General features: G+C 34.6%; 1 protein-coding gene across 1 annotated transcript in view; it reads left to right on the forward strand.

Annotated features, from left to right (window-relative positions):
• LOC140326814 (bifunctional heparan sulfate N-deacetylase/N-sulfotransferase 3-like) overlaps positions 1-27,437 on the forward strand; it is a 108,489-nt gene that overhangs the window by 20,044 nt on the left and 61,008 nt on the right. The window contains exons 2-3 of the mRNA XM_072405766.1: positions 5,316-6,429; positions 26,035-26,122. Of these exons, the coding sequence (XP_072261867.1) occupies positions 5,449-6,429; positions 26,035-26,122 (1,069 nt within the window). The 5' untranslated portion in view covers positions 5,316-5,448. The remainder of the gene's footprint in view (positions 1-5,315; positions 6,430-26,034; positions 26,123-27,437) is intronic.

A 27,437-nucleotide genomic window follows, 5' to 3' on the forward strand; every position in this document is an offset into this window, starting at 1 on the left:
GGATAAATTGGCACAGAGTGATCAGAAGGGGATAAATTGGCACATGAGTGATCAGAAGGGGATAAATTGGCACATGAGTGATCAGAAGGGGAATAATCTTTCAGAATCTTTTTTTTCTAGATTTTCCTCCTTTAAAATTGGGTGCATCTTATACGCCGGAGCGTCTTATACGCCGAAAAATACGGTATATCAGAGACGTTTTTTAATCTGGGTCTATATCAATATCCAAAATTACTGAAGATCACATAAACCCAAAGTGAACAGTGTTATATCTTCTATTCAAGGAAACCTTTGGAGAGCCATGTGTGGTGGTAATAACAAAATGCATATATGTTTTGTAGTTTTCAAAAAGGTATAAACTGCAGGTGAAACTAAGTATTAAAGGAACCAATCATAGAGAGCATGGACTGGAAGTATTAATGCAGAACTTTCAGCAAAAAATATCACTTACCTTTACAGATATAAAGCCCTCAATACCTCTGCAATCCGAGTACAGTAGGTCCCGCATTGTCCCAACTTCCTTCTTTTTTCCAGCGTGGACAGGACAGCAGAACCACGGCCATCCTCTTTTTGTGGCTTCTGCTCTTGTCACCCGATCTCACACTGTGCAGGTACAAGATTGTGTCCTAAAAATGTTAAAAAAAAGTGCTGATATCAGTGCGCATGCATTTTATTTTTTACATACCAGGAAAGTCGCCTCTTGGGCATGCGCAGAAGGAGCAGCATGCCCTCCTGGGATATGTGATGTATGTATCCCAAGTAGGCTGCTAGTTGTATTTTCAGTCTTAACTGCTGCAGTGAAAAAAATAAAAGACATTAGACACTGGGCAATGGACTTGGAGGAAACTGAAAGATAAAGGATCAAGGGAACATTACCTTGAGTTGTGCTTGTCATGACAAACAATAAAAAAACACTATTAACTTAGATTTACCTGACCTGACAATTCATGACAGTCCTTCATCACATATTCTTTATTACTCATATTTTCACCCTCCCTTCATATATGCTTGACATGTCAGGAGGATAAATGTTCTCATCTGCACACATGATGACATAATTCACTGATCTTTATTTTCTGGGACAATATATAATATGCTTTCCTTGAAAGGTTAAGCAAAATACAATACAGCAAAATCAGCTTGGAAGTTTTAATCTTTCATGACTACAGGATTCATATCTAACTTTAAAGCTGGTTGAAGTGTTTTCCATGTATTGGAACTTTTTCTGGAACGGAAGCAAGCTTTTTATCAGCTTTTATTGGTAGTAAAGTAAATTTAGAAAAAATATGAGTGCCACATTTTGGGCTTAATTTATAAAACAGGGAATCTGGCATGCCCTCAAACAATTCCTGGTGGGAATCAATAACTGCTATTTTAACACATACACCTGGACTATCCTACGAGGGAATGTTTGAGGGAATGTCAGATTCCCTGTTTTATAAAGAGAAAACTTTAGGTGTTTAAATGCATTTAGGGAAGCTTCTTGGTGTCCATTGCAATTTTTAAAGGATAGGGGAGGGCAAAGCTGGTGCCTTGCCTACAGCCCATTTTCTTCTTACTTCATCTTTGTCAATGAGTTGAGATGTGGTTGCTTATGGTTTCTATTTTATTTTTGTCTTCTGTTTCTGATTTAAAATGATCCTAGATCTTGTATCCTGGTTGGCTTTAACATATCTTTAAAATATAGCTTTGAAATAGTACTTACAAACAATTGATGATTACATGTTCAGTGTGTTTATTGGTATTGTTAGATCTTTGCACACAACCAAGTCAATCGTTTTCGGGAGTGTGATTTTTTTAATAACTTTTAACTTGAAATCATTTTCACAGATAAAACTATATATAGTGGCATTTCTCAATGGAGTCTTTACCTACAGGAAAGCCAAAATAGCATTTACACATACAAAACGTGCTTCTGTGCTGTTTCCATGGATACTTTGGTGGCTAAACTTTCTAAACTAGTAACCTATTGTCAGTTTTTGCCATAAATATAATTGGACCATGGTGATGTATGAAACACCTAGGTGGTAGGTTCTTTTAAATATTCAGAAATGTTGTCATGTGTTTATAAGCATTCAAACATTTGTTGAGACACATAAACATTTATATACTTTTCAATCCTAGTTAGGCATTCAGGACAAGAAGGTCTTGTTTTGTCCACCCAGAAATTACAAAAAAGGTTGCATCACTTTTGAGAGGCATTTCATATTGCATTGTAGAAGAATAATTTGATCATTAACAAATATTCTGCTATGCATGTACAAGATACACTTTCTTAAAAGCACAGAAATAAAGTATGGTGGTCCCCAGGTTTGCTAGATCACCGATTAAAGTCTATCTTCTCCTGCTTGTTAATACAGAAAACATTTAGGAAAGTCAATTATATTAAATCAATATCAAGCAATAATATTGGAGCCACTAATGTCACAGCACATGAAAGGAGATTTTATATATACATACAAGCAGAATATCCATTCCAGTACTATCATATGATCAAAAAATCAATATAATACAACGCTCCCAAATATAATTATAAGTAATGCAGCACATTTTCTGAAGTTATAGAAGATAATCTAAAAAGTAGATGTGGTGGAAGTTTCAAATGTGTAAGAATAAATAATGCTAACCCTCCAAAGCTGATCTTCTGACACCAATTACTGTACAAAAGAAGTAATGGGCCTGGACATTGTATGGTGGTATTCATGTATACAGCATTTCCTTTTTTGTTTATATTTATTGATATTTTTTTTTTATTCATAGGTTTTCAGATCTCAGGTATAATGTTAACTTAAAGACTACAACTGGATTTGCAACCCTGTGCTTTGTCTCCATTCATTAAATTTAAACTCTATGCAAACAGCTGAAGGCACAAATACAATATACATAAGATAGCTACTTCATTGTCATAGCATCTCTGTCTCTGAAAAAATTGAGGGGTAATTTGTGACATGACTATGAACTTTGTAAAGCGCTGCGTAATATGTGGGGGCTATATAAACACTGTATACCAATATTAGCAAGTTCCCTGCGGAGAACTGTAGTTGCTACTGTTGCCGTTCCCTAGTTCTCTACAGAACAAAGTAGCAACATAGGGGCTGGTGGAAAAAAACAGAGTTTGGTGGGGGCCACTCTATCTAACCTACTTTGAAATGTTAGAAGCAGTGCCCAAATATCTTTAAAAGATTGAAGATGTTACTTGCAACTTGTTGGATTGGTAAATCTATGACTTTTTCAGGTGCCAGATACTGGAGATTTTGCATTACTAGTGACAGGGTCAGCTTGAGTAACATAACTAGCTTTTGTCCTAGTCCATAGACTTTGACTATATTGTGAAGATGAATTGACAGACAGGAGATTTCACTCTATCTTTTAATCCTTCTTGGCACAGCAAAGCCAATTTTTGAAATAAACAAACACACACGTTGATTTTTATTTAGCTTTGAGTTCTGCCATATTGATTAATTTATTTATTTGTCATATATTGATGAAAACTTGACATGTTTCAGATGTTTTTGAAAGCAATTCACTGGCACCCATAAAAGCTTTTTTTGTCTGTGTCTCCATTAGGGAGATTATCCACCCATTTTTTTGTCCAGACAGGAAATATCCCTAATATGTACACAGACAACAGAACCCTTCTCTGCTCCATTCAATACTGTGGTAGCTGCTTGAGTTGCTTAATTGATGGTGCTGGTGGTATGTGTATGTATGCTGTGGTCCCCAAAACTTGCAAAACTGTCCATAAATAAAACCTTTTTTTGGGGAACAAAGCTTATACCAGGGATGATGTTGGTGCTGTCTTAGATGACATTGGGGCTTTTAGATCATTTTTAGAGATTCTTTTTAGTAAAAGAAAAGAATAGTCCAAAAAAATAGCTGTGTGCGCTACAGTTAAACAAATGTGAAAAGCAATGTTACATAGAATACTCTGGTGGGTAACACAGAAATGTTTGTAACACAATCTAACTGTATTGGAAAGAAGTACAAAGAGACACTAATTAAAATGAAGAATTAGCTAACATCAAGCTTAAATCTCGAACAGGGAAGTTGCTTGTTATTTTTTTGTGTGTACTATTTCTGTCCTAGCAAAATATTAAAGACTAAAAAGATTTTCAAAATGGAAAAGCAGAGCTTGGGACTTTATAAGCATTACTAATCACACTATACTACAAACACTTTGACATTATTAAAAACTTGGAAAACATTTTATTTGTGTCAATTAAAATCATTTAAAACAATTATGAAATCACATTACATAGCCATGTGGTGTATAGCCTCATACATATGTTCTACGCTTTTCATGGAATGCTCTCTACTTCATCAGAAACAAGGAGACCTACAATATTGATAACTTATTAATAATCACAATACTTTTTTAGCAGAACCACATACAATTATAGTTTTCAATAATGATTATAATAATATAACAAGATCATCTATTTTTTACAAAATTGAATAACTTACATCTATGGTCACATGCACTAAGTGTGGAAAAGTTGTTTGGTATTTTTTGTGTACTATTTCTGTCCTCTAACAAAATCTAAAAATTTGATTTTGTTTACTTTAAAATAAAATCAGCATAACTTAAATTTAAAGTTAGGTTCACACAGATTGAAAACTCTGTGAAAATATCATGGACATTTATGCCATATTTGAGTACAACAATTACCTGAAGTTCATAACCATTAAGTCTTTCATGCAAGTCTGTTATGCTGTTTGGGCTGAGAAGATAGTCATTGGATCTGCCATTCAGCTAAGCAATTGGTATAACTAATCCTCAACTTCAGCATTTAACGTCATCCACATAAATGTCAACGTCAACCAGCATTCTTTGCAATTGTAATATGGTTCCAAGACTATCAGGCATTAATAGGATCTATTACATTGTGAACCAGAAACAAAATCGGCGATATACTATTTGTAATTTGACAATTTTGAACAGTGTATATATTATTGTTGTCTAAATGATCAGCCAAATACCATTGCTGTAGGGATAAATTATTATGTTGTCAGCCAGTACTGTGCCGAATGGCTATAATTACTTTATATCTATATTTCTAATCAATATCCCAACTGTCATCTAAGAAATGTTTTCTATATGACGTTCAATAAAACTTTTTATGACTGTAAGTAGCTTGCATATGCTTTTAATTTTACACTTCCCCAAGTTTAGTGTTTCTGTCAGGTGCCCTAGCATATGTATTTCATAAATTTACAGGCTGACAGCTGTTTCCCAAAATGAATCATGTCACAAAAAGCATATAAAATGTAAGCACGGTGTAAATAAAAATGTTTTTTTTTCCTCTTTCTTCTAGTTTTCACATTTTCTGAAGTGTTTTGGAGCGCGACAGATGTGCTGCAATGGTTACATAAATCATCCGGCTGGACTGGAGTGAAATACTAAGTCCTATTTGTTCACTGACACTTCTGTACAACAATTAGCTCAGCATGAGTTATATCATGAAATTTCACAGAAATTTTCAAAGAACAATTCTTCTGCTTGCCACTTTTTGCATGGTAAGCATTGTCATTTCTGCCTATTACCTGTACACAGGCTATAAACAAGACAATGAAATATCAGAAGTATCAATGGAAATTGAATGCGGAGATATTGAATCTTTACCCCTTAACTTTTTGGACCAGAGAACTGGAAAACCATCAGTTTCTTTGTCAACTGATTCTGTCATCTTGGTTTTTATAGAGAGTCAATATTCACAACTAGGCCAAGACATTATTGGAATTCTAGAATCCAGCAGGTTTAAATTCCATGCAGAAATAGCTCCTGGAAAAGGGGACCTCCTACCACTAACAGATAATCACACTGGGAAATATGCACTTATTATATATGAAAACTTTATGAAGTACATCAACATGGACACATGGAACAAGGAACTTCTGGACAAGTACTGCCTTCAATACGGTGTCAGCATCATTGGATTCCTTAAGGGCACAGAGAGCAACGTTCAAACTTTTCACTTAAAGGGCTTCCCGTTTATGATCCACAGCAACACAGTCGTCAAAACATTTTGTATTAATCCTACTACGCCATTACTTCATATAACAAAACCTTCAAAAACACTTAAAGGGCCTCTGCTTGGAAATGAGTGGACTGTGTTTGAGGTTAACCACTCGTTTTATCAACCCATAGTTTTTACAAAAGTTAAAATGCCTGTTGGTGACCCACCCCAGTTGTCTAAAATGTCCTTATTTGCCACAGTCATTCATGATCTGGGGCTTCATGATGGCATTCAAAGGATGTTCTTTGGCAATAATTTGAACTATTGGCTACACAAGCTCATTTTTGTAGATGCTATATCTTTCCTTTCTGAAAAGAAATTTACTCTGTCATTGAATAGATATATTCTTGTGGACATTGATGACATTTTTGTTGGAAAAGAAGGAACCAGAATGAAAATGAATGATGTCAAGGTAAGTCTTTATTCATGTCAATGTCTCTAAAAAATTATTTCAAACAAGGTGTCTTTAAATGCAAAGATATTTTTAAAATGTCCAAGGCTGATACATGTCTGGTCTTCGTTTGTAAACTGGTTAAATTTGTTAGTTCTTGCTTAACTTTTATGTCCTCAGAAATGTAGGGCTAGTTGATAAATCCATACAGGGGGCCCTGATTTATTACAGCTCTTCAAGGCTAGAGAGAATATACTTTCATCAGTGACGCTTGGTGAATCAGAAAACCTGGAATGGCTTTCTTAAAAATAATTTGCTATTTGTTAGCAAATATTTTCAATCCTGGACCAGATCCAATCCAGGTTTGCTGGATCACCCAGCTTCATTGAAAGTGTATCCTCTCCAGCCTTGGAGAGCTTTGATAGCCCAGGGCAACTAGCATTCCTAATAAGTATTCAGCAAGTTTAGAAGTATGGGTGGTAGAACAGTTTTTTTCTTTTTTGATTTATTTGTAAGGTTTCGTTTTATTGATAAAGTCACTTTAATGTGTATCATTTTAGGCTTAATGAATATTTAGTAGAAAATAAGCTACATATAAAACTAATAAACAATGACTGAATCCATCATTTAGGGGCATTGCTGGAATTTTAGTCACAAGGTTACCATTTTTACCACACCTAGGGTTAAGTTACAGTACACATTAATTTTTTGATCTCCTTCCTTTTCCCTTTTGATGTCTACAGGTAATAAATTGTGACCAGATTATATCTAATCCTTTGTGTTGGGCAGGTAGCATAACTTCTTTGTGTTGGGCAGTGTTGGGCAGGTAGCATTCATTAACTTCTGGAGCAAGCTGTGCTTTGATATGCAAAAAGAAACAACTGCAGAGTTTGTCTTGGTCTTTAACAAGTTACAAGAGGCTGCAGAAAGAGCTCACCCCCCTAAGATTACCCAGAACCTCAGATGTGTTTAGCAAAATATTTCTTCTGCAAGTCATGCAAACCTCCACCTCCCACCTCCAAGCCTCCGTCCTGCACAGAACAAGCAGGGAAGCCCAATTCATATCTAGGAGACGTCTGTATGTTGGATGTCCCGGGGACTATCTTTATATATAAATAGTTATCTGTATATATATATATATATATGTATCAAAACTTATCAAAACTTCATAGCAATTCATTTTTTATATACATTCTAAAAACTATTACCTAAAACAGAATCAATCTTTCTTCCATATCTAGCCTATGACTTTTCCGGTAATCTTTTCAGTGAGAAATATTAATTCTGTATTCTAACATTGCTGTGTAAATGATTCTATAGCCAAAAAATTCACACAGAAAAGATCAATATATGTCAAAATAAAAACAACACTATTTCAGAGTCAAGTGTTTTCTTTGGAGACATATGTAGAACTGTGAAGAATACCTTGTCTGTACCTACAGTGATCATTTGACCTTTCACATGAATGTACTGTAGAGTACATGATAAAGGGCATAGCTAATGTAGCTGCCCTAGGCTAAGCTTTATGATCAATGCCTAATACGGGAAACAGGGATGAAAAACTGTTTACAGAGATGAAAACTGTTAAAAGCTTAACATATCCTAGCAACCTTTATATGATGCAAAAATACATATATTTGTAACACAAGCTACAGAGAATAAATATGTAAATACCCATTTTAAAACATAGTCTTAGGATACATGGGGCTTCTTTGGACATTTACAGCATAGAATAAAGTTTCAAAATTGAAGTTGGTTTGTTGAAATATCAAATGTACAGCTACTGCCCCTAAATACTAAACTAATAGTCAATAAAAGTGATTGAAATATGCTTCAGGCCACTAGAACAGCTAGGCCCTAGTTGGACAGCTGCTGTGAGTAGTTTGAGACTGCTGCTCCCAGCCAGAAACCTTCTGGCTTTAAAATCAATTGATTTATTTTAATTAACTGGTTGGATGAGAATCTATAGACCAAAGAGTAGGAGAAAAAAGGTTGTAAAAGAAAAAAAGTTGCTGATGACAAAGTTTGTGCTTTTACATAATTATCATTCCCCATATCTGAATAATATATTCTTATAGCCTAAAATTACATATTGCGGTTGATTTACCTAATGAACAGTTTTCACTTAGCAAAGTGATTTATTATTTTGCAAGGGAATTTTAGGCTTGTATACAAGCTTGAGAGAGCTTGCAAATACATCTGTGAGCCCTTTCATGAAATAGGACCCACAAACATTTTGCAAATGATAACATTTTGTGTGAAAGTTGATGCTACATACCAGTGGGTGTTAATAGAAAACGTCCTAATAGTTTCTGTTAGTGGGCAAACCCAGCTTATAAAGGCAATTTTACATATTACACCATTACATCTGTTTTTTTTTCTGTTACATAAATGATTTTTGATCTACATGGATCAGGATCTAACCATTTACCTCCTTGTGAAGCAGTTCATTCAAAATGAAATTTAAATTGTATGTAAAGCCAAAATGTTTGTGAAAAAGTTTAATATATTTGTGAAAGAATAAAACCCCTGCAAGCTTTTTTTTGCTGTCTGAGAGAGCGATTTACCAATTGTCAGCCTTTGTCATCCAGACTGTAAAGTTGGGTAAAATCCATAATTGGCACTAGAACAGGAATAGAGTGGATCACTTACAATAAATACAATTGACTCCTTCACTTTGGGAAGATTTCCTGTCACTTCACTTGTGTCTACAAGACAGGGGGTAAAGTCCCCTCAATGAGACATAGATAAGAAGGAGAATAAATTCATACATTAAAACAATAGAGGGTTTTACCTTTATTAATATTGTTTAGTTTTTATGGCATTTTATTGTTTATATTGCATTATCTTCTGTGTTAAGAGTAAAATGTAGACAAACACAGGTGCCTAAATTATCCTAAATAGGTAATATACAAAAAAATATGGACATACACCAATAAAAATATAATAGTTACATAGTAGGTTAGGTTAAGTCCATCAAGTTCCATCAAGTTCAACCACTAGGGAAATAAACATATCCCAGATATAAAACCCTATAAGACATAGTTGGTCCAGAGAATGGCAAAAAATACATCTCAAGTTATTGCAAAGAATAATATCTAGCAATTCAAATTGATTTAATAGAACTAATATATCAAAGACATGAAACATTAGAGAGGATCCTGCCCTTGCAAGCCCTACAAGGTCAAAATCTACTAAAAAGTTTAAATTTAGATATACTTTGTTGATTTAAACCGAGCTCCGAACATACAAATAGATAAATTTACATGTGCAATGCCCTTTCTTTTAGGTTAGGGCAAACATTTATTAATGACAGACAGCTACCAAATAGTGGGAACTTGGCAGAGGGACAAAGTGTCCAGAACAGTGTAAGTGTAGTAACATCTCAGGTTCAGTTCAGTATTTCAGATTGACACTCATTCTGACTGCAGATGAAAACCACAGAGAAATGCTACAGAAAGTCTCTCCTCCATCTATAACCTTTGACATTCTGCCAGAGCATGGTAAGGGTAGGTAGATTATTTTTTGGAGGAGTGATTTTGTACTTTTCTTTTTTTATAGCCTAGAGTTTCAAAAAAGCAAAATTTGTCAGTTAAATATAAAATTGAATGTGAAAAATGTAGCTGTATGTTTGCAGGTAAGGTTTCAGACTTTATTCTACATGATCTTTTCTCTTACCAAATAATATTCAATCAACTGTATATTAGTATTCTGCTAACAAGACCGTAATCAATGTATAATCACATATTACAGAAAACCTTAAGTAGAACACTGAATATGAGTGACACTGATCACTAAATAACAGACTGAGCAAAATGAAAGACAGCAACAGTAGTTCATTTCTTACCATGTAAAACAAATCTGAAATTATACGTTTGGAAGGTGAAGTTATAATTAAAATAAATAATATATTATTCACTATAAGGACTAGGATATACCAAGGGCATTTGTTTATATTACAACTGCTGTTTTCTCTCATTCTCTCTTTTTCTCGTTTTTTTTCATTGAACAATAATACAAATGTAGCTTAAAGCAACTTATAAGAAAGTCAAAACCAAGGCAGGTGACCCTGTAAATGATCCCCAAAGTATCATAAACTGATCTACAATACAAGCCAAATGTATCTAAATGCAAGTTGAATTTCTTAGTCTTAATATTAGATAAATAACAGATAAATAAATTCTGCTGCTTTACAAATTATTTTTTTATTAGCATTGCCCGCAAAAAAAAAAATAATAATAACATAATAAACAGTTAACTTCTTCTTCGTATCACTTACAGTTTTAAAATTATCAGCGTCTAAATAAATCTTTAATTTTGCACAGTTTGTTTTTTGTATGTCATTAAATACATAGAATGCCAAATTCAATTCAAGAGATCAAGAGATTTAATCTGAAATGTATTGTACTGCTCAGGAGCGAGATTGTGTGACATAGCCTGCCTGGAAAAGCCTGAAGCCTCCTGGGATATGTGACATCCAGGAAGGCTCTGCACACCTATTCAGTCTTTACTGCCACTATGGTAAAGACAGAGAGGGACTTCATTTGGTGAGAAAGAAAAAAAGATCACTTTTATTTTATATAAAAGGTTTATCTATCCCTCTTTGGGTTTACCTGCATCATGGAAGGCACCCTGCAGATTCCTTCTTTCTATAACACTAGTAGTAAAGGATTGAGACACTGGGAAATGATGGCATTTGCACTTTAGCAAGGGATTTCTGTGAACAGAAGAGATGTAGTAACTAAAGTGTCCAATCTGCAAAATTTCCATTACTATGCATTGTAACAAAAAAAAATATTGTGTTAAATTCACTGAAGGTTTTAATATACAGATTAACTAAATCGCATGCATCCCTTTGCATGGTATATTTATTGTGCAGTATTTTGCAAGCGAAGGTCAGTTTACCAAACATATTGCTTCGGGTTTTCTAACCTTAACATATCAATATCTTATGTTTAAAGTTAAGTGAAGTTTATTGAGCTAAAAAAGGAGCAATTCCATGTGGAAATAAAATATTATTTTATAAGGAATACAGTCCCTGTGGTTAAATATTTATTCTGACAAAATATTACCCATTCCACCGTTTGTGTGAAATAACAATTTTGATGGGAAAGTTATTGTGAGTTAAAATACCAAATACAGCACAAAAACTAGTACAGCTCCATGTCGCTGTGATTTTTACTGTCTGTATTATAATTTAACAAGAAACCATTGTGATCGATTTAGCTAGTTTGGACTGTTTACTTTGCAAAGTCAATCATCACGTTGCAGGGGAATGTTCATTTAATGTGGTGAACATTCACTCAACCACATGAAAGGTAGCAAAAAATACACAATCACTTGCAAGAAAGTATAGAAATGATGGTTTTGTTTGCACATGATTGGATTGGTTAAATTCAATTCATTCACTGTGCAAAGTAAAAATTCCCTTGCAGAGTGATAACAATGCATCAATATATTTGTGAATATATTGGAAATATTATTCTTATGCTTTAGTATGAAGGCTTTTTTCTGAATATTGCTATTAAGCCTATCATACTACACCATTATAAAATATTAGCTATATCAGCACTAATGGGCTGACCCTGTCCCCAACATGTCATGTAGATAGATTGGCTACAAAGATTAGGTCCTCCATAACATAAAGACCTTGTACATTGTTCTATGAATAATGATCACAAAATGTGTTACCAGAAAACCCCCATGTTTCCTGTGAATAATGGTGTGTTTTGTATGAGCACTGCACTTGTCCAAGTTACAAAGATGTACCAAAAATGCTAACAATCAGCAATATCAGGAACTACTAATTGTAGTGTTAGTTACAAAATCTATGATAACCTGTCCATGTTCCAATGTGTGATCAATAATTATCTAGTAATACTCCTGACGTGTATGCCTAGTCTAAAAAGCCTAAAATTTCTAGAATTTAGACAACTGCTTCATTTTTTTGTTACTTTGTGGAACAGGCCCCAGTTGAGCACTGAAATCCTTATAGTTGTTCTGATCCTTCCCCTTTTATCCCAAACTATAAAAAGATTTTGTTTTGCAATGCATTTAATTTTGAAACACAAAGGCAGGGGTCAGCAAACTCCGGCCTTTGGGCTAGATTTGGCCTAGCCGGTAGTTTGTTCCGGACTAATGCCCCCTGGCCGATCCGGTCAAATGCAGAGCAATCAGAGCTCCAGTTCCGCCTTCTTGCTGTTGCTCCCCTATTTACTGCGGCCAGCGTTGATACTTTCGCCAGCGCGGTAAATAGGGAAAGCTCCCTGAAGGGAAATCCCTCTCCTCCGCAATGCATACGAAGGAGAGGGTTTTCACTTCCCTGGTGGTGGGCGGAACTATTAGGGTGGGACTCAGAGTCCATCCTACCATGCTCCTGCCCACCCCTGAAATGTTGGCCATAAAAGTTTGCCAACCCCTTCACTAAGAGGTGTATTTATAAACAAGTGAATTTGACATTCACTGAAACATTCTTCCAAGTCTATTTGAGTGCTGTTCGATGGCAGTAATTGATTCTCCTCCAAGAAATGGTTCAGTGAATGTCAGATTTACTGCTTTATAATCAGACCCATAAGAGTTAAATGTTAAATGCTATCATTTGTAGGTTGAGTGGCTTAGGGAAATGGCAATCTAAAGAAATATCTGCTTATTTAAGAAAAGGCAGATATAAGCTTTTTCTGTAATAAGTCAATTTACCTGCAGAACTAATGTGCAGAAAACATTGATTAATTGGTTTAAAAAATCGCTTGGTTGGTCTAAAATCATGCAAATGTTCAGGGTGTTTTTTCTCCAGTCAGCTTTTTAATTGGTTTACAGGTTTGTGACCTGCAATTAAAGAATAAAAGGATGTGAACAAGTTTATCTTCACTAACAGCAGAATAATGAAATCACTTGGTGGAAATAATTGGGTTTTAAGTAAAGCAATGTTTTAACAACAGCTAATGATGCAGAGCCCCTAGTTTCAGCACACATGGATTAAACTGCTAATTATATTACCTTGTTAGAAAACCAGTAAAAAGACATGTATGTAAATCATTCAAAACATTTTGAATATCCACACCAATTATTGCTCTTGAAATTGCAGTTTGAAAAAAGGGTTTATTTTGCGTATATCTCTCTATACTCTGACAATTTTCATTAAAATGTGTGTGCTTCAGCAGAATTCTGAAAGGTTATCAGTAATGGATGAGTCATCAAGTCACATTATTCTTTCAATAAAAGATTAATTATATAGTTTTGCTAAAAATGTAGTCATTGTCAGGCTATTCCCAAAGTGATATAGTATATGCATACAAAATCTACCCTCAAGGAATGGATTTATACTGCTGACTATACTCTAGATTTGAACTCTTATTATTTATGCTTAAATGACGTTTGTGCCATTATGCTGATACTTTTGTTTGCTTGCATGTTTGTTATTTGGTTCCATGGCTGGAGGCAATTGGAGTGTGGCTCCTGGTATGGAAAATAGGTAAAAGACCCAAAAAAGGGAAGCATATCCTCTAAACCAATGTTTCTCCACCTTTTTAACATGGGGAACCCCCTGAGATAACTTTCAAGTCTTTAGGGCACCCCTGTAAAAATTACTATATTCACAGCTCACAGTACATTAGTGTGGAGATCAAGAGAATGATTGCCTCTTACATTGCTGGCCAGTGGGAATGGCTCAAGCAACCTCCCAAGGAACCCTGGTTGAGAAGCACTGCTTTGGACATATACACCTTTCCTAAAATGTAACTCATTTTTTAACCTTTCCTGTGACTTTAAAGTTTAAACATTTTAATTGGATTAAATTAGGAAAGGGCTAATATGTTTCATTCAATGTTCTTTTGGACTGAAGTCCCTTTACTTCCTGTCCACTAAACAGGAACTGAGGGGAAATCCCCCCCAAATGAGGGAAATCATTGTACTAGGTTGTATTAGTGCCTCTATTGAACATTGAATACTCTATTGCTGTTATGGTGACTGCTCAGTATTTTGTTAGTGACAATGGTCACCAAGACAGGCAGAGATGGTGAATCTTCTAAACAGGGGCACATAAAACAATAAAACCTACTTTAGCCAAAACTTAGAAACAAAAATGCTGTATGGTTTAGCACTTATATTGTCTGATTCTTCCTCACATTTGCATCGTTTGGTTTCTTTTTAATGTTCCACAAACATTCTATTTTCCTAATTAACTTTTTAGAGTGGCCACATTGCCCCACATGGTCCCACGGAGCCCCATTGTTGCCAGTTGCAGCCAATATTCTCCACCCTCACATAAACAGCCTTCTCTGAGAAATGGCAAGTCTCCCTCTGCTCCTCCTCCAAATTAGTGAAATGTCCAGGTGCATCTAAAATGGACCTTGCTTATTCTTTGTAGTGATATGCTTTGTAAGCATATGAAGTGGTTATGCATTAATAAAAATTCTATCTGACTTTAGTGTGCAAACACTCAGAATGGAAATTCGGGAAATTTATGGCATGGACTTTTTGCTGGAGCTGTGGAATTAAATATAAAGGGGTTGTAGTTATGCATTTTACATCTATCACTTTTAGCCTTCTCTTCGTTGTATTCATATGGGGAGAAAGGCAGAAAAAGTAATTAGGTACACATAGTGATAATATGACTGCACTATCCGACCCTACTGCCTTGCAGCCTTGGGTTTAGCTCCTATAAAAACTACTGTTCAGATTTGTACATTTTTTCCATGTTTACATGGATTTCTTGTCAATGATTCAGGTTACCTCCAGAGCATTACACATAAAGGTAGCTTAACTGACTTTAGACTAAATTGGTCCTGAAATACTAATGCTCTAGTCGACTGCACCAAGGCAGAGAATGATGTGAATAATTTATAATAAAAAGTAATAAAGCATCCTAAAGCACATAAAAATGATTCCATTAGAAAACAATCCAAATCTGAAAAATGCTTTACACATCTACGAACACATGATAAGTGCTTATACAGCTTGCACATTATGGGCTGGATGAATGTTCCAGCCTTATTCTTGTTTATAGTATGGAGAATAATGGCTAATAGATATTTTTAGCTTTACTATAAAGTTTGGTCTTTCAAGATAACTGATAGGCTGTACCTTGTTCATTTTCTGACCAACACATTGCAAATTATGCATGGTATACAACATACAGTACTGTTATGTGTAAACGTTCTCCTACTGTTAACTTTTTTAACGTATTTCAACAAGCAAACATTGTATCTTCATTCAAACAGCTTCTACAGATAAAGGTGATATACTTTAACCATACAATGCTAAAAACTGACATAATATATGTTTTCTTATAATATAAATTAATAGAGTAGATATGTGTAGATTTGTACAAATGTAGATTTGTCAGGTGGAAAAAGTAAGTACACCATCGTCATGTGTTGACTCTATGTTAAACATACCTTACGATATGTACTACTGTCTGTTACAGAAATACTAAAAGAGTGTGCAGATCCAAGTTCTTATAAACTGAAATTGGGCAATCATAAAATCAAATTTGACAAGGCATTTAAAAAATTGACTATTTACTTAAAATTCTTAATTATTATATTATTACACAGTATTTATATAGCACAGACATATTACGCAGCACTTTGAAAAGTCCATGGTCATGCTGTCCCTCAAAGAGGCTCACAATCCCTACACATGTCCCTACCATAGTCATAAGGTTTTTGGAATGTGGGAGGAAACTGGAGTAGCCGGAGAAAACCCGCGCAAATACAGTGAGAACCTACAATATCAAAGCAGATAGTGTTCTGGTTGAGATTCGAACCCGGGACCTAGTGTGCTGCAAAGACCAAAGTGCTAACCTCTGAGCCACTGTGCTTCATTATGGCATAATATGTGGCCTCAACTTTAAATGATTTCCAATATGTCCAGGGCTGGCTGGCTCAGCAAATACAGTACATCCATTTGATGTAAAAATAAATCTCCATAAATCACAAAAAATATGTTGCAGTTTGTCCAGATAACTTTATCAAAAATTTTTGCTTTAAGAGAATGTATCCCCAATTAAAAAAAGTTTGCACCCACTTGAATTTCATTGGGGGGATGATAGAAAAAAATGTGTTGCTGCCCAAGAACTTGACCTACTGAAAAAATGTGCTATGGACTGACACATTTATTATAAAGTTGCATGGCCACAGCAACAGTGCACATGTTTGATGCAACTGAAAACAGCATTTTAGGAAAAAACCCTCATAATAGCATAATGGTGGAAATGTTATGGTTTGGGGTTACTTACCTGTCTTAGTGTCTGGGTCTCTTCCAAAATTTGAGACGACTATGAATTCTGCATCATATAAAATTGTCCTCACTCATAAAGTTGAACCTGAAAAGAATTTTTTAGTGCAATAATGATCCGGTACACACTACCAAATCCACCAAGGAATTTCTAAAATGGAAGGAAAAAAATACTATGACTTCATATTTAAAACCCTAAATTGAATTCCACTGAAATAATTTGGTAGGGTTTTTAAATATGATTTCCTATAAGGAACCCACAAACCTCTGGTAACTAAGGAGACTTTGCATACATGAGTAACCAAGACTGGCATTTGATTTCAGAGAATGGTGGATAGTTAATAAAACACAGAAATAGCTGGCAAAGCGGGACTTTGGAGACATTCAGTAATTTACAAGCAGCATACATAAAACGATCATTTATTGAACAAATATTAAAAACATTTTTTTCAGATGAATCTGATAAAGCAGTATATGTTTTCCCCAAAACGTATCGAACTATAATTCTAATTACTGAATCATAAAGCCCACTATTATGAGGACTGTGTTGTATTATTTGTCAAAGATATTGTTTGTAATGTTTGTACAATAAAATATAGTTTTATCGATGCTACTTGTAAATTACTGAATGCCTCTAAAATCCCACTTTGCCTTCTATTTCTGTGTTTTATTGTCTATCTATGGGATGTGGCATTGTCCAAGTGCTTGGTAAGAGTGATATTCTATTTTGACCAGTATTGGATAATTAATTAAAACCCCATCAAGTGGTAATATTTGCTAAAGGGGGCAAAAACTGTTTCTGAGCCTAGGAGTGTTCTTACATTTTTCCACGATAAATGATTATATCTATTGATATTTTTGTTGAATAAATAATTAAAAGTGCAAATTTTCCTTTTGTTTTTATTCAACTACAGTATATCACTTTACCTATAGGCACTGCCTAAATAAAGATCTAATGTTTGCCTGTTCAAATATGTTGAAAAGGTCAGCAATTTCCATGATATATAATTACTGTACTGTACTGTACAATGCAGATTACAAGCTATGTAAAAATAATATTGCTTCACGTATTTCTCTAAAATTGAAATGCAAATTAAAAATATATATGATAATAGACCATCTGGCAAGAAAATAGTTCCAAATAATAACAAAATAATGTTGAACAAGATAATCATCTCTTTCTTTTCACTTGGTTACAGTCACCTTAACTTAACAAAATGAAGCCTAATTTATTTGTGACATTTTGCAATCCACACTGCGTATTTTAATACATACATATGGCTGCACTGGAGAAATACTATGCCATCTGTTGTAATATATCTTTAGTGAGGCTCGGCATCTTGTTGTGAGATCTTAAATGCTAAGTAAAATGTCAGGTCATGTAGAAAAATCACAGGTATTGCATCCTAAATGTTAGCTCAGTGTGCATGAGAGAAAAGGAAACATTTCTAAATTACGAGGCTTGACTGTAAAAAAAATACTACTATATCATTTTAACTGCTTTGTTTCTTACATCCTCCTATAGCCACAGTGATTTTACCATTTTAAAGTTGATGTTTTGCAATACATTATGCTCCTTTTTTCAACGCCTCCTTGGTGCAGAGTCATGCAAGGGTTTGCTTGATGCATGTGTTCATGTACCGGCTGCCCTCCAGCAAAGGTTAATGTATGAACCAGAAATCCAAAAGGAAAACATTCATTTAGTATTTCCATAGAGTTACTAAATTAACAGCAAATGGTAACACTTTCTGACTAGCTTTTTCTCACCCCAGTTTAATTAACTGAGATGTATTTTTAATGGATTTTAATTTACCATCTCTGTTAATGGAAAATTAAAAACTTTTTTTCATGTGTATTATTCTTTGAAGAGATATATTGTTGTTCTGGTTAGGGTACCAATTTTTCCTTTGGTTAAAGGCAAAGCCAAAATAGTATTTTTGCCAGTGAATTCTGTCAAGTTCTAAACAAGTGTCTACCCAGAGCAAGTCTAACAGGATGTGGTTTACTTTCTCTGCACTGGCTATGATTTATGAGTTGAATGGGTTTAAAATATAGCAAAAGTCAATGCTCTTTATAGTAGTAGTATTAGAAAAAAAGTGCTACTAGTCTTTATTTTTAATAGTAATGATTTGGACCTCTGTTCAGCTACTGTTGCTGTCCTTGTTATTCCAGCTATATACTATGCAAAAATTTAATCTAAAATGATCAAATCGATCATTTTTATCTAAAATGTTTTTCTGTTGATAGCTTGAAACATGACAAAAGATATAATTATTGAACTAGTAGATGGCACATCAAATACTTATATTTAAAATTTCAATTTATATCAATCAAAATTTAAATACGAATACGCATTTTGGCTTTACATATCCTTCAATTGTATAGTTCCAAATACATCAACATTATGTTTTTTTATTCCCAGACCAAAATATAATATCTTAACTGTTTTGTACCTGGAAAATCTTGCTTGGTCGGGAAACTTTTATATGTAGCTTTACATGAAGTTTGATTAAAAATCTCGTCTTCGTAAATCATTGCAGTGCTCACTCTGAATATCCAATCATGAAATAAGTAAGATTGAAATTGACTTGAAAAAAACTTGAGTGGTTAATAAAAGTGACTCCTGATTTAGAGTAAAGATCGTCAATTCATTTGGTGAAATAATCACTCTGGGTAAATAAAGCAGTAAATCTGACATTCACTGAAACATTTCCTGAATCTTCCTGATCCATGTGCTTGAATGGCAGTAATTGATTCGGCACCATGGAAAATTTCAGTGATTGTGAGATTCACTGCTTATAAAATGACCCTTGTGTGTGTAACTTTTTTTTTTGCTTTTGATTTGCATTTGTAAAGCATAATAGATTAATTTAAAAGTAGCATACTGTAAACTTAAAGAACTAGACAACTTAAGGACAAATCAGAAGTAGGCCAGAAGCAAATCAAAACCAGCAAAAACTGATTTTTACATAAACTACCTGGAAGCATTCTGCATGTGGCTTGCCTTTCAATTTCTCATACTGTTTCCAAACTCTAAACTAATAAATGCAAGAAAGAAACAGGAAAATTTAAAGGTAGTATTTTTAATAAGTGTGACTTTTGTAAAGGGCTTTTATAACTAATTATAATTATGGTGATAACCAAAACAGGTTATTTTATTGTTGGAGTATATTGCATTGGTTTGTTGCGATTCTGCATAAATAACACCAACCTTAGCTAAAAAAAAATCATGAATTAATCATTACTTTTATGACAACCTGTTTTTTATTACTTTATAAATACATTTTTTTATGTCTTACTGCTGCATTATCTAAATGTGATATCATCAGGGCAAGCATGGCAATTTAGCCATAAAGCATGCACTGACCATGCATGATCGATTTAATAAGCAATGATCTTATCATTGCACAGCATTCATCAATATGTCTAAGGAAGCAATTCACCTTTGTAGGTTTAGTAATTTCAACTGATTAAAAAGGTTTCACAAATTCCTTATGTAAGCAGTTTGTCCACTCAGCATGCAGATGAGATTAGTTCATTTGACTTCACAGTATAGTTACAACACTGCATACTTGAGATCACATTTTTACTTGTCAATTAAGAAGGCCATATGTGGGCAAATTAGAAATGTTTAATGACATTGGCCTAATTTGACAGATTTGGTGTTAAACACCCGCGTGTTATAAAGTATGCCAGAAATAGTAGATGTACTGATGTGGTTGTTATATGATCATATTTTCCATGCCAGCTATATGTTATCCAAATAAGTATAGCACATACATGGTTCGTTATCTGTAATAGAAAATGGCAACAACAGCCCTTTTTATACAGATAATCTTCCTATGTTATTTAAAGTAACATTCCCTGGTAGCTGGTATTTTAAAAGAGTGGTATTATATATGACTAAATATGACTTTACCCTATTTATTGATTTTACATCTGTAAATTATCTTACTATACAGTGATGTAACACTTTCAGTGTATCTCTGAGGAAGTCTATCGGTGAAAAACGTTGGGATTGGGACGTTTGCATTTATGTTTAGAAACAACTTAGTTGCTTTTGCATAGTTATCCGGCACTACCTCCCAGAAGGATTAAACTGGGACTAGCTTATTTTTGTTGTGTAATGTGCTGTAATGCAATACACAAGAATTGGTTCATTTTACCCACAATTGTGGGATATTTTATATCATTGTATGACATCTAAATACATGTTTGAACTTTTGCCAACGAACCCCAACTTTTTCTGTCCTCCTTATTATTGATAAAAGAGTGAATTAGTTATGTTAAAGTCTGTCTGTGGACTTTCCATAATATCTTCCTTCTTCACCTATCCACCTTTCTTTATTCTCTTGCTTTCCCATGTTTTCCTCCTTCCTCACCTAATTACCTTTCTATATTCCCTTGCTTTCCCATGTTCTCCTCCTTCTTCACCTACCCACCTTTCTTCATCCCCTTGTTTCTCCGACCAAAGCTAGTGTTTCTGAGACATGAACACAATGCCCCTGATTCATCAATGAAATCCGCGCTCGCTGGAAGCGCGAACGTACGCGCGGCCATCGATCGCGGATTACCGCGGTCCGGACTCGAGTATGCGCGTACACTCGCCTCACTACCAGCCGGAGTCAGGCACAATGTGTCTCTATGGCCTTGATTTATTAAAGTTCTCCAAGGCTGGAGAGAATACACTTTCACCAGTAAAGCTGAGTAATTGTGCAAACCTGGAATGGATTTCCTAAAATCAAGCTATTTGTTAGCTATTTATTAGTAAATGTTTTCAATCCTGGGCCAGATCCATTCAAGGTTTGCTGGATCACCCAGCTTCACTGATGAAACTGTATTCTCTCCAGCCTTGGAGAGCTTTAATAAATCAGGCCCTATAAGTCTGAATCAATGTGGCTATCAAAGTAGCAAGCACAGAGGCTGCCATTGTTTTTCAAAATGCTGGTAACCTGGCAGTGTCTGGCTTAAATAATTATAGATAGGGGCCTTAAACAGGCATGCAGATAAGAAAATTTAGAACTTCTAATTTGCAAACTTGTTCCAAATCAATAATTTGGAAAGTGTGTAATACAGTAAATGGAACTGGCAGCCAGACAGGGTTGCTTTTATAAATTTTTGGGCCCCATACTAGGTATAAATTCTTGGTCCTCTTCCTCCATATTTAAAAGTTCCAGTACTGACCACTTCAAGTTCTTTTAATCAGGGCCCCATATAGAAGTATCCCTTGATAACAGTCATGCAACCAGGAAAATAGTATTTATAAAATGGCAGGTCAGCAGTGTCAACCTCCACACTTTCTCATCATATGTTTCTCCTAAGACCACTTTAACACTATGCAATTTGTCACTTTGTTAATTTATCAATATTGTTCAAACGAAATGAACTTTTTGTATGGAGGTCTTGATAATCTGTAACATCTTTGCATCTTGTCTCCTATTCTGAAAACGATTCAGATGTATTACAGGATGAAGAATATTTATAAACTGATTGTTTTACAACTTGGTAGTTATCTCCCAGAAGCTTTGCCTTGAATAGGTGACAGTATAATACTGTGTAATTAATGGTTACACAGGGACTATGATGATCCTAACAGATAACTGTAGTCAAATGATTTACCATATAAAATGTGCATACCTCATATGCTCACTGAATATATTGACCCAAAGGGACACTTGAAAACATATAAAACATAATTTACTAGTTAAACTATCAAAAATACATTCAAGAAATGGTGGCATTGTCAAAACATATGCAGGCTGTTAATTTTTAAATAAGGCTGTAACTTTTTTTTTATCTAGCTTTTATTTTGCAGTAATTGGGAGACAGCCTTTGATTTTCAAAATAAGAAAAAAATGTTAAGAAGATTTAGATTGATTTGGATTCTTTGCTTGGGAAGGAAATGCAAATTAAATGAATGAATATAAAGCAGCTAAGAGCTGCTAAAGATAGACATGTGTTTGGTAGTGATAAAATAAATGATATGCATATTTAGCCTTACCTGCAGCATACGATCTGACACTTTTCAGCAACTGGGTAGAGCCTTTAAAAAAAAGAATTATGCTTATTGAATTTAGCAGGCTGACTTACAGCCCAAGGAAAACATTACTCTTTACTCTGCTTATTTGTCCACATTTACAGTTTGATCGCTTTCAACAAAATCAATCCAAGCAGGTCAAATAGGCTTTAGAGTTTTGCTAGTGATTGGATCCAGCCCAAGCTTTATTAGAAAAAATGGGGCTCCGTATGGGTTTATAATTATAGGACAACACTAACTAACAAAGGTTTATTCAAGGGGACTGTAGTCATTAACCATCCTTTACCTATTTTTTAATAATACTAATAATAACGTCTAACCATGTTCCAGCTGGCAAATAACACTGCTTCTGGTTTTTCACACACAGACAAGTTTTAGGATGTTGGGGAAAATAAAGTGCCTGGAGGAAACATATAGAAACATGGGGGGAATATGCAAACTCATTGCAGATAGCATTGTGACCAGGATTCATATTTAGGACCCAGTCCTGAACTTGGAGAAACTTTCAGAAAATAAATGTTGCACAAAATATCCAAAATTTGGTGGATAGAAAACCCAAAGTTGTAGCAAAGTGTATTAGATACAGATAATAGTCCCAGGATTCTTTCTCACACTGATCCCCAATAAATACATAATGAAACAGCTTCCTTAAAGAAAGGGATTCCTCTGTATTCTCTGCTTTAAAAGATGCAAAACCATACCAGTGAAGGTTCCAGTGCTGCTTTAGACTACAGAAGTGTTTTATACTAAGCCTGGCTGCATAACTATTATTATTATTATTATAATTACTACACAGGATTTATATAGCGCCAACATATTACGCAGCGCTGTACAATAAATAGGGGTTGCAAATGACAGACTCTATACAGATAGTGACATAGGAGGAGGAGAAGACCCTGTCCCGAAGAGCTTACAATCTAGTAGGTGGGGGAAGTAACACACAATAGGAGGGGAGATATGTAGTGGTGAAAAGTAGTGATGGTTTCAAAAAACAGAAGAAATCGGGTAGGAAAGTTTAAAAAAAATGGGTTTTGAGTGCTCTTTTAAATGAGAGAAAATAGGAACAAGCCGAATAGGCCAAGGAAGGCCATTCCAGGGAGAGTTGGGGCAACTCTAGAAAAGTCTTGGAGCTGTGCGTGTGATAAGGTTATGAGTGAGGAAGTCAGTAGTGGGCCATTTGAGGAGCGAAGAGAGCAGCTAGGGGAGTATTCTTTTACCCATAAATTATTCCCAATATCCCCAGACTTAGGAACCCTTTTTAAATATTTAAGTATTTAAAAACAAAATGAATGTCCAAGTCTACTTACCCTCTCCATGCTCCTATGTCCCTCCTTATGGTTGCAGTAGATCATGGCACCTCAGATGTTTGGAGAAGGTGTGCAGTTTTACGTGAGGTGTCTAAAATTATTTGATTCCAAAGGGGAGAATATGGTGTGTGGAAGAATAAACCAAAAAAAAATAATAAACATAAAAAAAGTCTTCAGACAGGGAAGCTAAACTTTGATATATTTCACACTATAAAGGGTATGCATTATGATATATGTTCACACACTCTAGATGTGTGTTGCTAAAGTTACTTGCACCCCAATGTACACCCACAATGCATTGCCCTGTGCACTGTGTTGCACTAAATTCAGTATCTATATTTTCTAATCTATGGAGTGTTATCTATATGTGTCTTGACTGTCTATTCAAAATGAATGGGTTGCCTTAAGCAAAGTATCTCAACGTGTGAAAATGTGTTAACTGCTATAGTGTGAATGAACTCTAATACTGCCTTATGCTCTACACCCATCTAAATAAGCTTTCACAAAGCAAATGACTGCATTTTAACTCTTCCCTATTCTCTGTCTTTGCTGCTGTAAAAGAAGTAGTTACAACAATGACATCAGCCCATTCAATGTAGTAGATAGAAATTCAATTTTGTCACAGATATGATTTGTGTCAGTTTATGTAAATATTCATTGGGTAAAGTCAAAGAGAGATAACATTGAGACTTGCAATTAAAATTAAAGAGTATAATATTTAATGATATAAAAAAAATAGATGTAACAATGAAATAACAGAAGAATTAGATATAATAAAATATACATAGCTGCAGACGTTGCAGTCCATCTATTCTAATCGGAGGGTTCAGAAGATGATCATAAACACTATGGGTCTGATTTATTCAAGCTCTCTTAAACTTGAGAACATAGACTATCATGAGAGAACCTCTGTTAACTAGCAATCCTGGAATGGATCTGGTCCAGGATTAAAAATATTTGCCAACTAATTATTTTTAGGAAATCCATTCCAGGTTTGCTGGATCTCCCAGGTTCTCCCCTGAGAGTATATCTTCTATAGTTTTGGAGAGCTTTAAAAAAGACCCACTGCATACAGGAGTGAGACATAAGTGTTGGTGGGACATTTGTGTATTACTGAGGATAGATTTTATTCTTGTACTGGTGGGTAAAATTGTTAGAAAAACGTGGCAAACGTCCTTATTGTTTTTCATTCCACAAAAGTGTTTTTGCTATGATTCTCCCAAAGATGCTTTCCCTAAAAGTTTTCTCTCCCCACTGCATTGAAAACTAAACTGCTTAATGAAGCAGAACTAAAGTGATAAAAATGAAAAATTGTGAATGATGGACGGTTACATTGGCCTAACTTTATGTAGGTAATGCATTCCCAGGAGCCAGGGTAATGCTGAGATTCCCAGCATTATTCACTGAGCTGGGCACATTGTAGTGTACATGAAGAAAACATTGTGATCAGCCTAGTAATTTTCTTTTGGGATATGGCCTGTCCCTCCTGAAATAAATAACACACCTGCTAACAATACTTTATGTTGTTACATTTATTTCCACTTTAAAGCTGTAATGAAAAACAATATATATTTTTATCAATGTATGTATTTTAGTATATTTTTGCAGAACTAAGCTGTATTTATGTGTTTTTATACATTTTTTTAGTAAAGCTTTACATTTTGTATTTGCTTAAAAATGTGGAATATTGCACATTAACAACTGGAGGAGCTATGGCATAGAATCTACATAATGGCTTCACAACAGATTTTATAACATAGATCAACACAGGGAGTAAATTGCTTTCAATGAGTTAAACAAAGCATATATTTAATTATGAGAAAGAACGCTAAGGCACAACTACTGTGTAACACTGTAAATCAGCATGCAAATATACTAAATTAGGAATACAAATATGAATGCTCCCCATTTGAATATACATATAATTACAAACCCCTTTAAGGACAAGATACCCTTTAGGTACTCCAAATCTGTGTATAGAAGGGACATTTCTTTTAAATTGTTGCATCTTTTGGACAACTCTTAACTCTTATTTCTTTTTTGTAGGCGCTTCTTGACACACAGAAGTTACTTAGATCTATGGTTACAAATTTTACTTTTAACCTTGGATTTTCTGGGAAGTTTTATCACACAGGTAAGCTCTTTGAAATCTTGAAGGAAAATAGAAAAAGTTTTGTCTTTGATGATTTTACTTTATGTCACATGGACATGTAAAAGCAAAGAGTCTACCAATTCTTTATCTTCATTGTATTTCTGTTATTTACCAATTAATATGATAGTTTGAAGTCACTAACCTGTAAAATGGCTAAGATTTTTAACTTTTCTCTGACTTTTCTTACCTTCATGTATCAAGACATCAGCATACCAGAAGGGTATTTAGCATTTTAGTAGGGGGATCATTAATGGCAGTCCTTGTATTTCTCCAAGACAAATTTGCTTTGAAAAAGTGTGTACAATTAATCAGTTTACATATTTTACACAAAGTCATATAATCTTTATAGGCTATGACTAAGCCTATAACGTTTCATTTTCTTATCTCATTAATACAGCAAAAACAAACAGGTTATGGTAAGTAGGGACTAAAGCAATCAAAAAGCCCTCTAAGCAAATCAGTGTATAGCATGGAGGTACCTTCTGTTTTAGGAAAGCTTTACTAAGCTTTTCTTATTTAAAAAATACCATTAGCAATTCCATGCTCTTTATCACAAAACTGCCACAATATTTTCATGCTTATTTGACTGAGATTTTCTTTACTTTGTTAGCGATTAAACCATATCATAGAGGGATGCTTTTTAGCTCACAGTATATAAGAAAATGACGCACCCCACAACTTCCACATACTCTTGACCATAAAAAACGATACGCAAAAAATAATTGGGTAAAGCAACAAGTTTTTTTTCACAACTACATTTCCTTAATACTAGGTTTTCCAAATAACAAATGGAATATTTTATGGATGGATGAAAGGTTTACTACAAAGTAACACTTTTTTGTACTCAAACAATACATATTTAGAGAGCAGTATATATCCAGCCAAAAAGATGAATAAATGAGGAAGAAAGGTAATGTCTTTCCAAGTTCAGTACAGTTTCAGCACAGGCACTACACAAAAGATTGAATAAAATAGGCTACATATTTCAAGCAGGATTTTCCTAAATTTTATTGTAATAATTTCTCAAATGAGCAAACACATCTCCTTGCCCATGCAATTGTAGGGTTTCTAGAAAGGGCATTACCCAATCCCCAATACCAACCTGTACTACCTGCTCCTCAACAGCTGGTAGGAATATCAGGCACTTTAGTATTTGCGATCTGCTTACCTTTCTGGCATAGCCTGAGCACTGATGAAGGGTTGACATCAACATTCCTCCTGGTTGCCAACAAAGTAATTCTCAGCTTCAGCTGCAAAGACGCAGAGAGCTTTATTGAAGGGCAGGTAAAGTAAGTAT

This window comes from Pyxicephalus adspersus, chromosome 3 (genome assembly GCF_032062135.1).
Source record: "Pyxicephalus adspersus chromosome 3, UCB_Pads_2.0, whole genome shotgun sequence".
Lineage (NCBI taxonomy): Eukaryota > Metazoa > Chordata > Amphibia > Anura > Pyxicephalidae > Pyxicephalus > Pyxicephalus adspersus.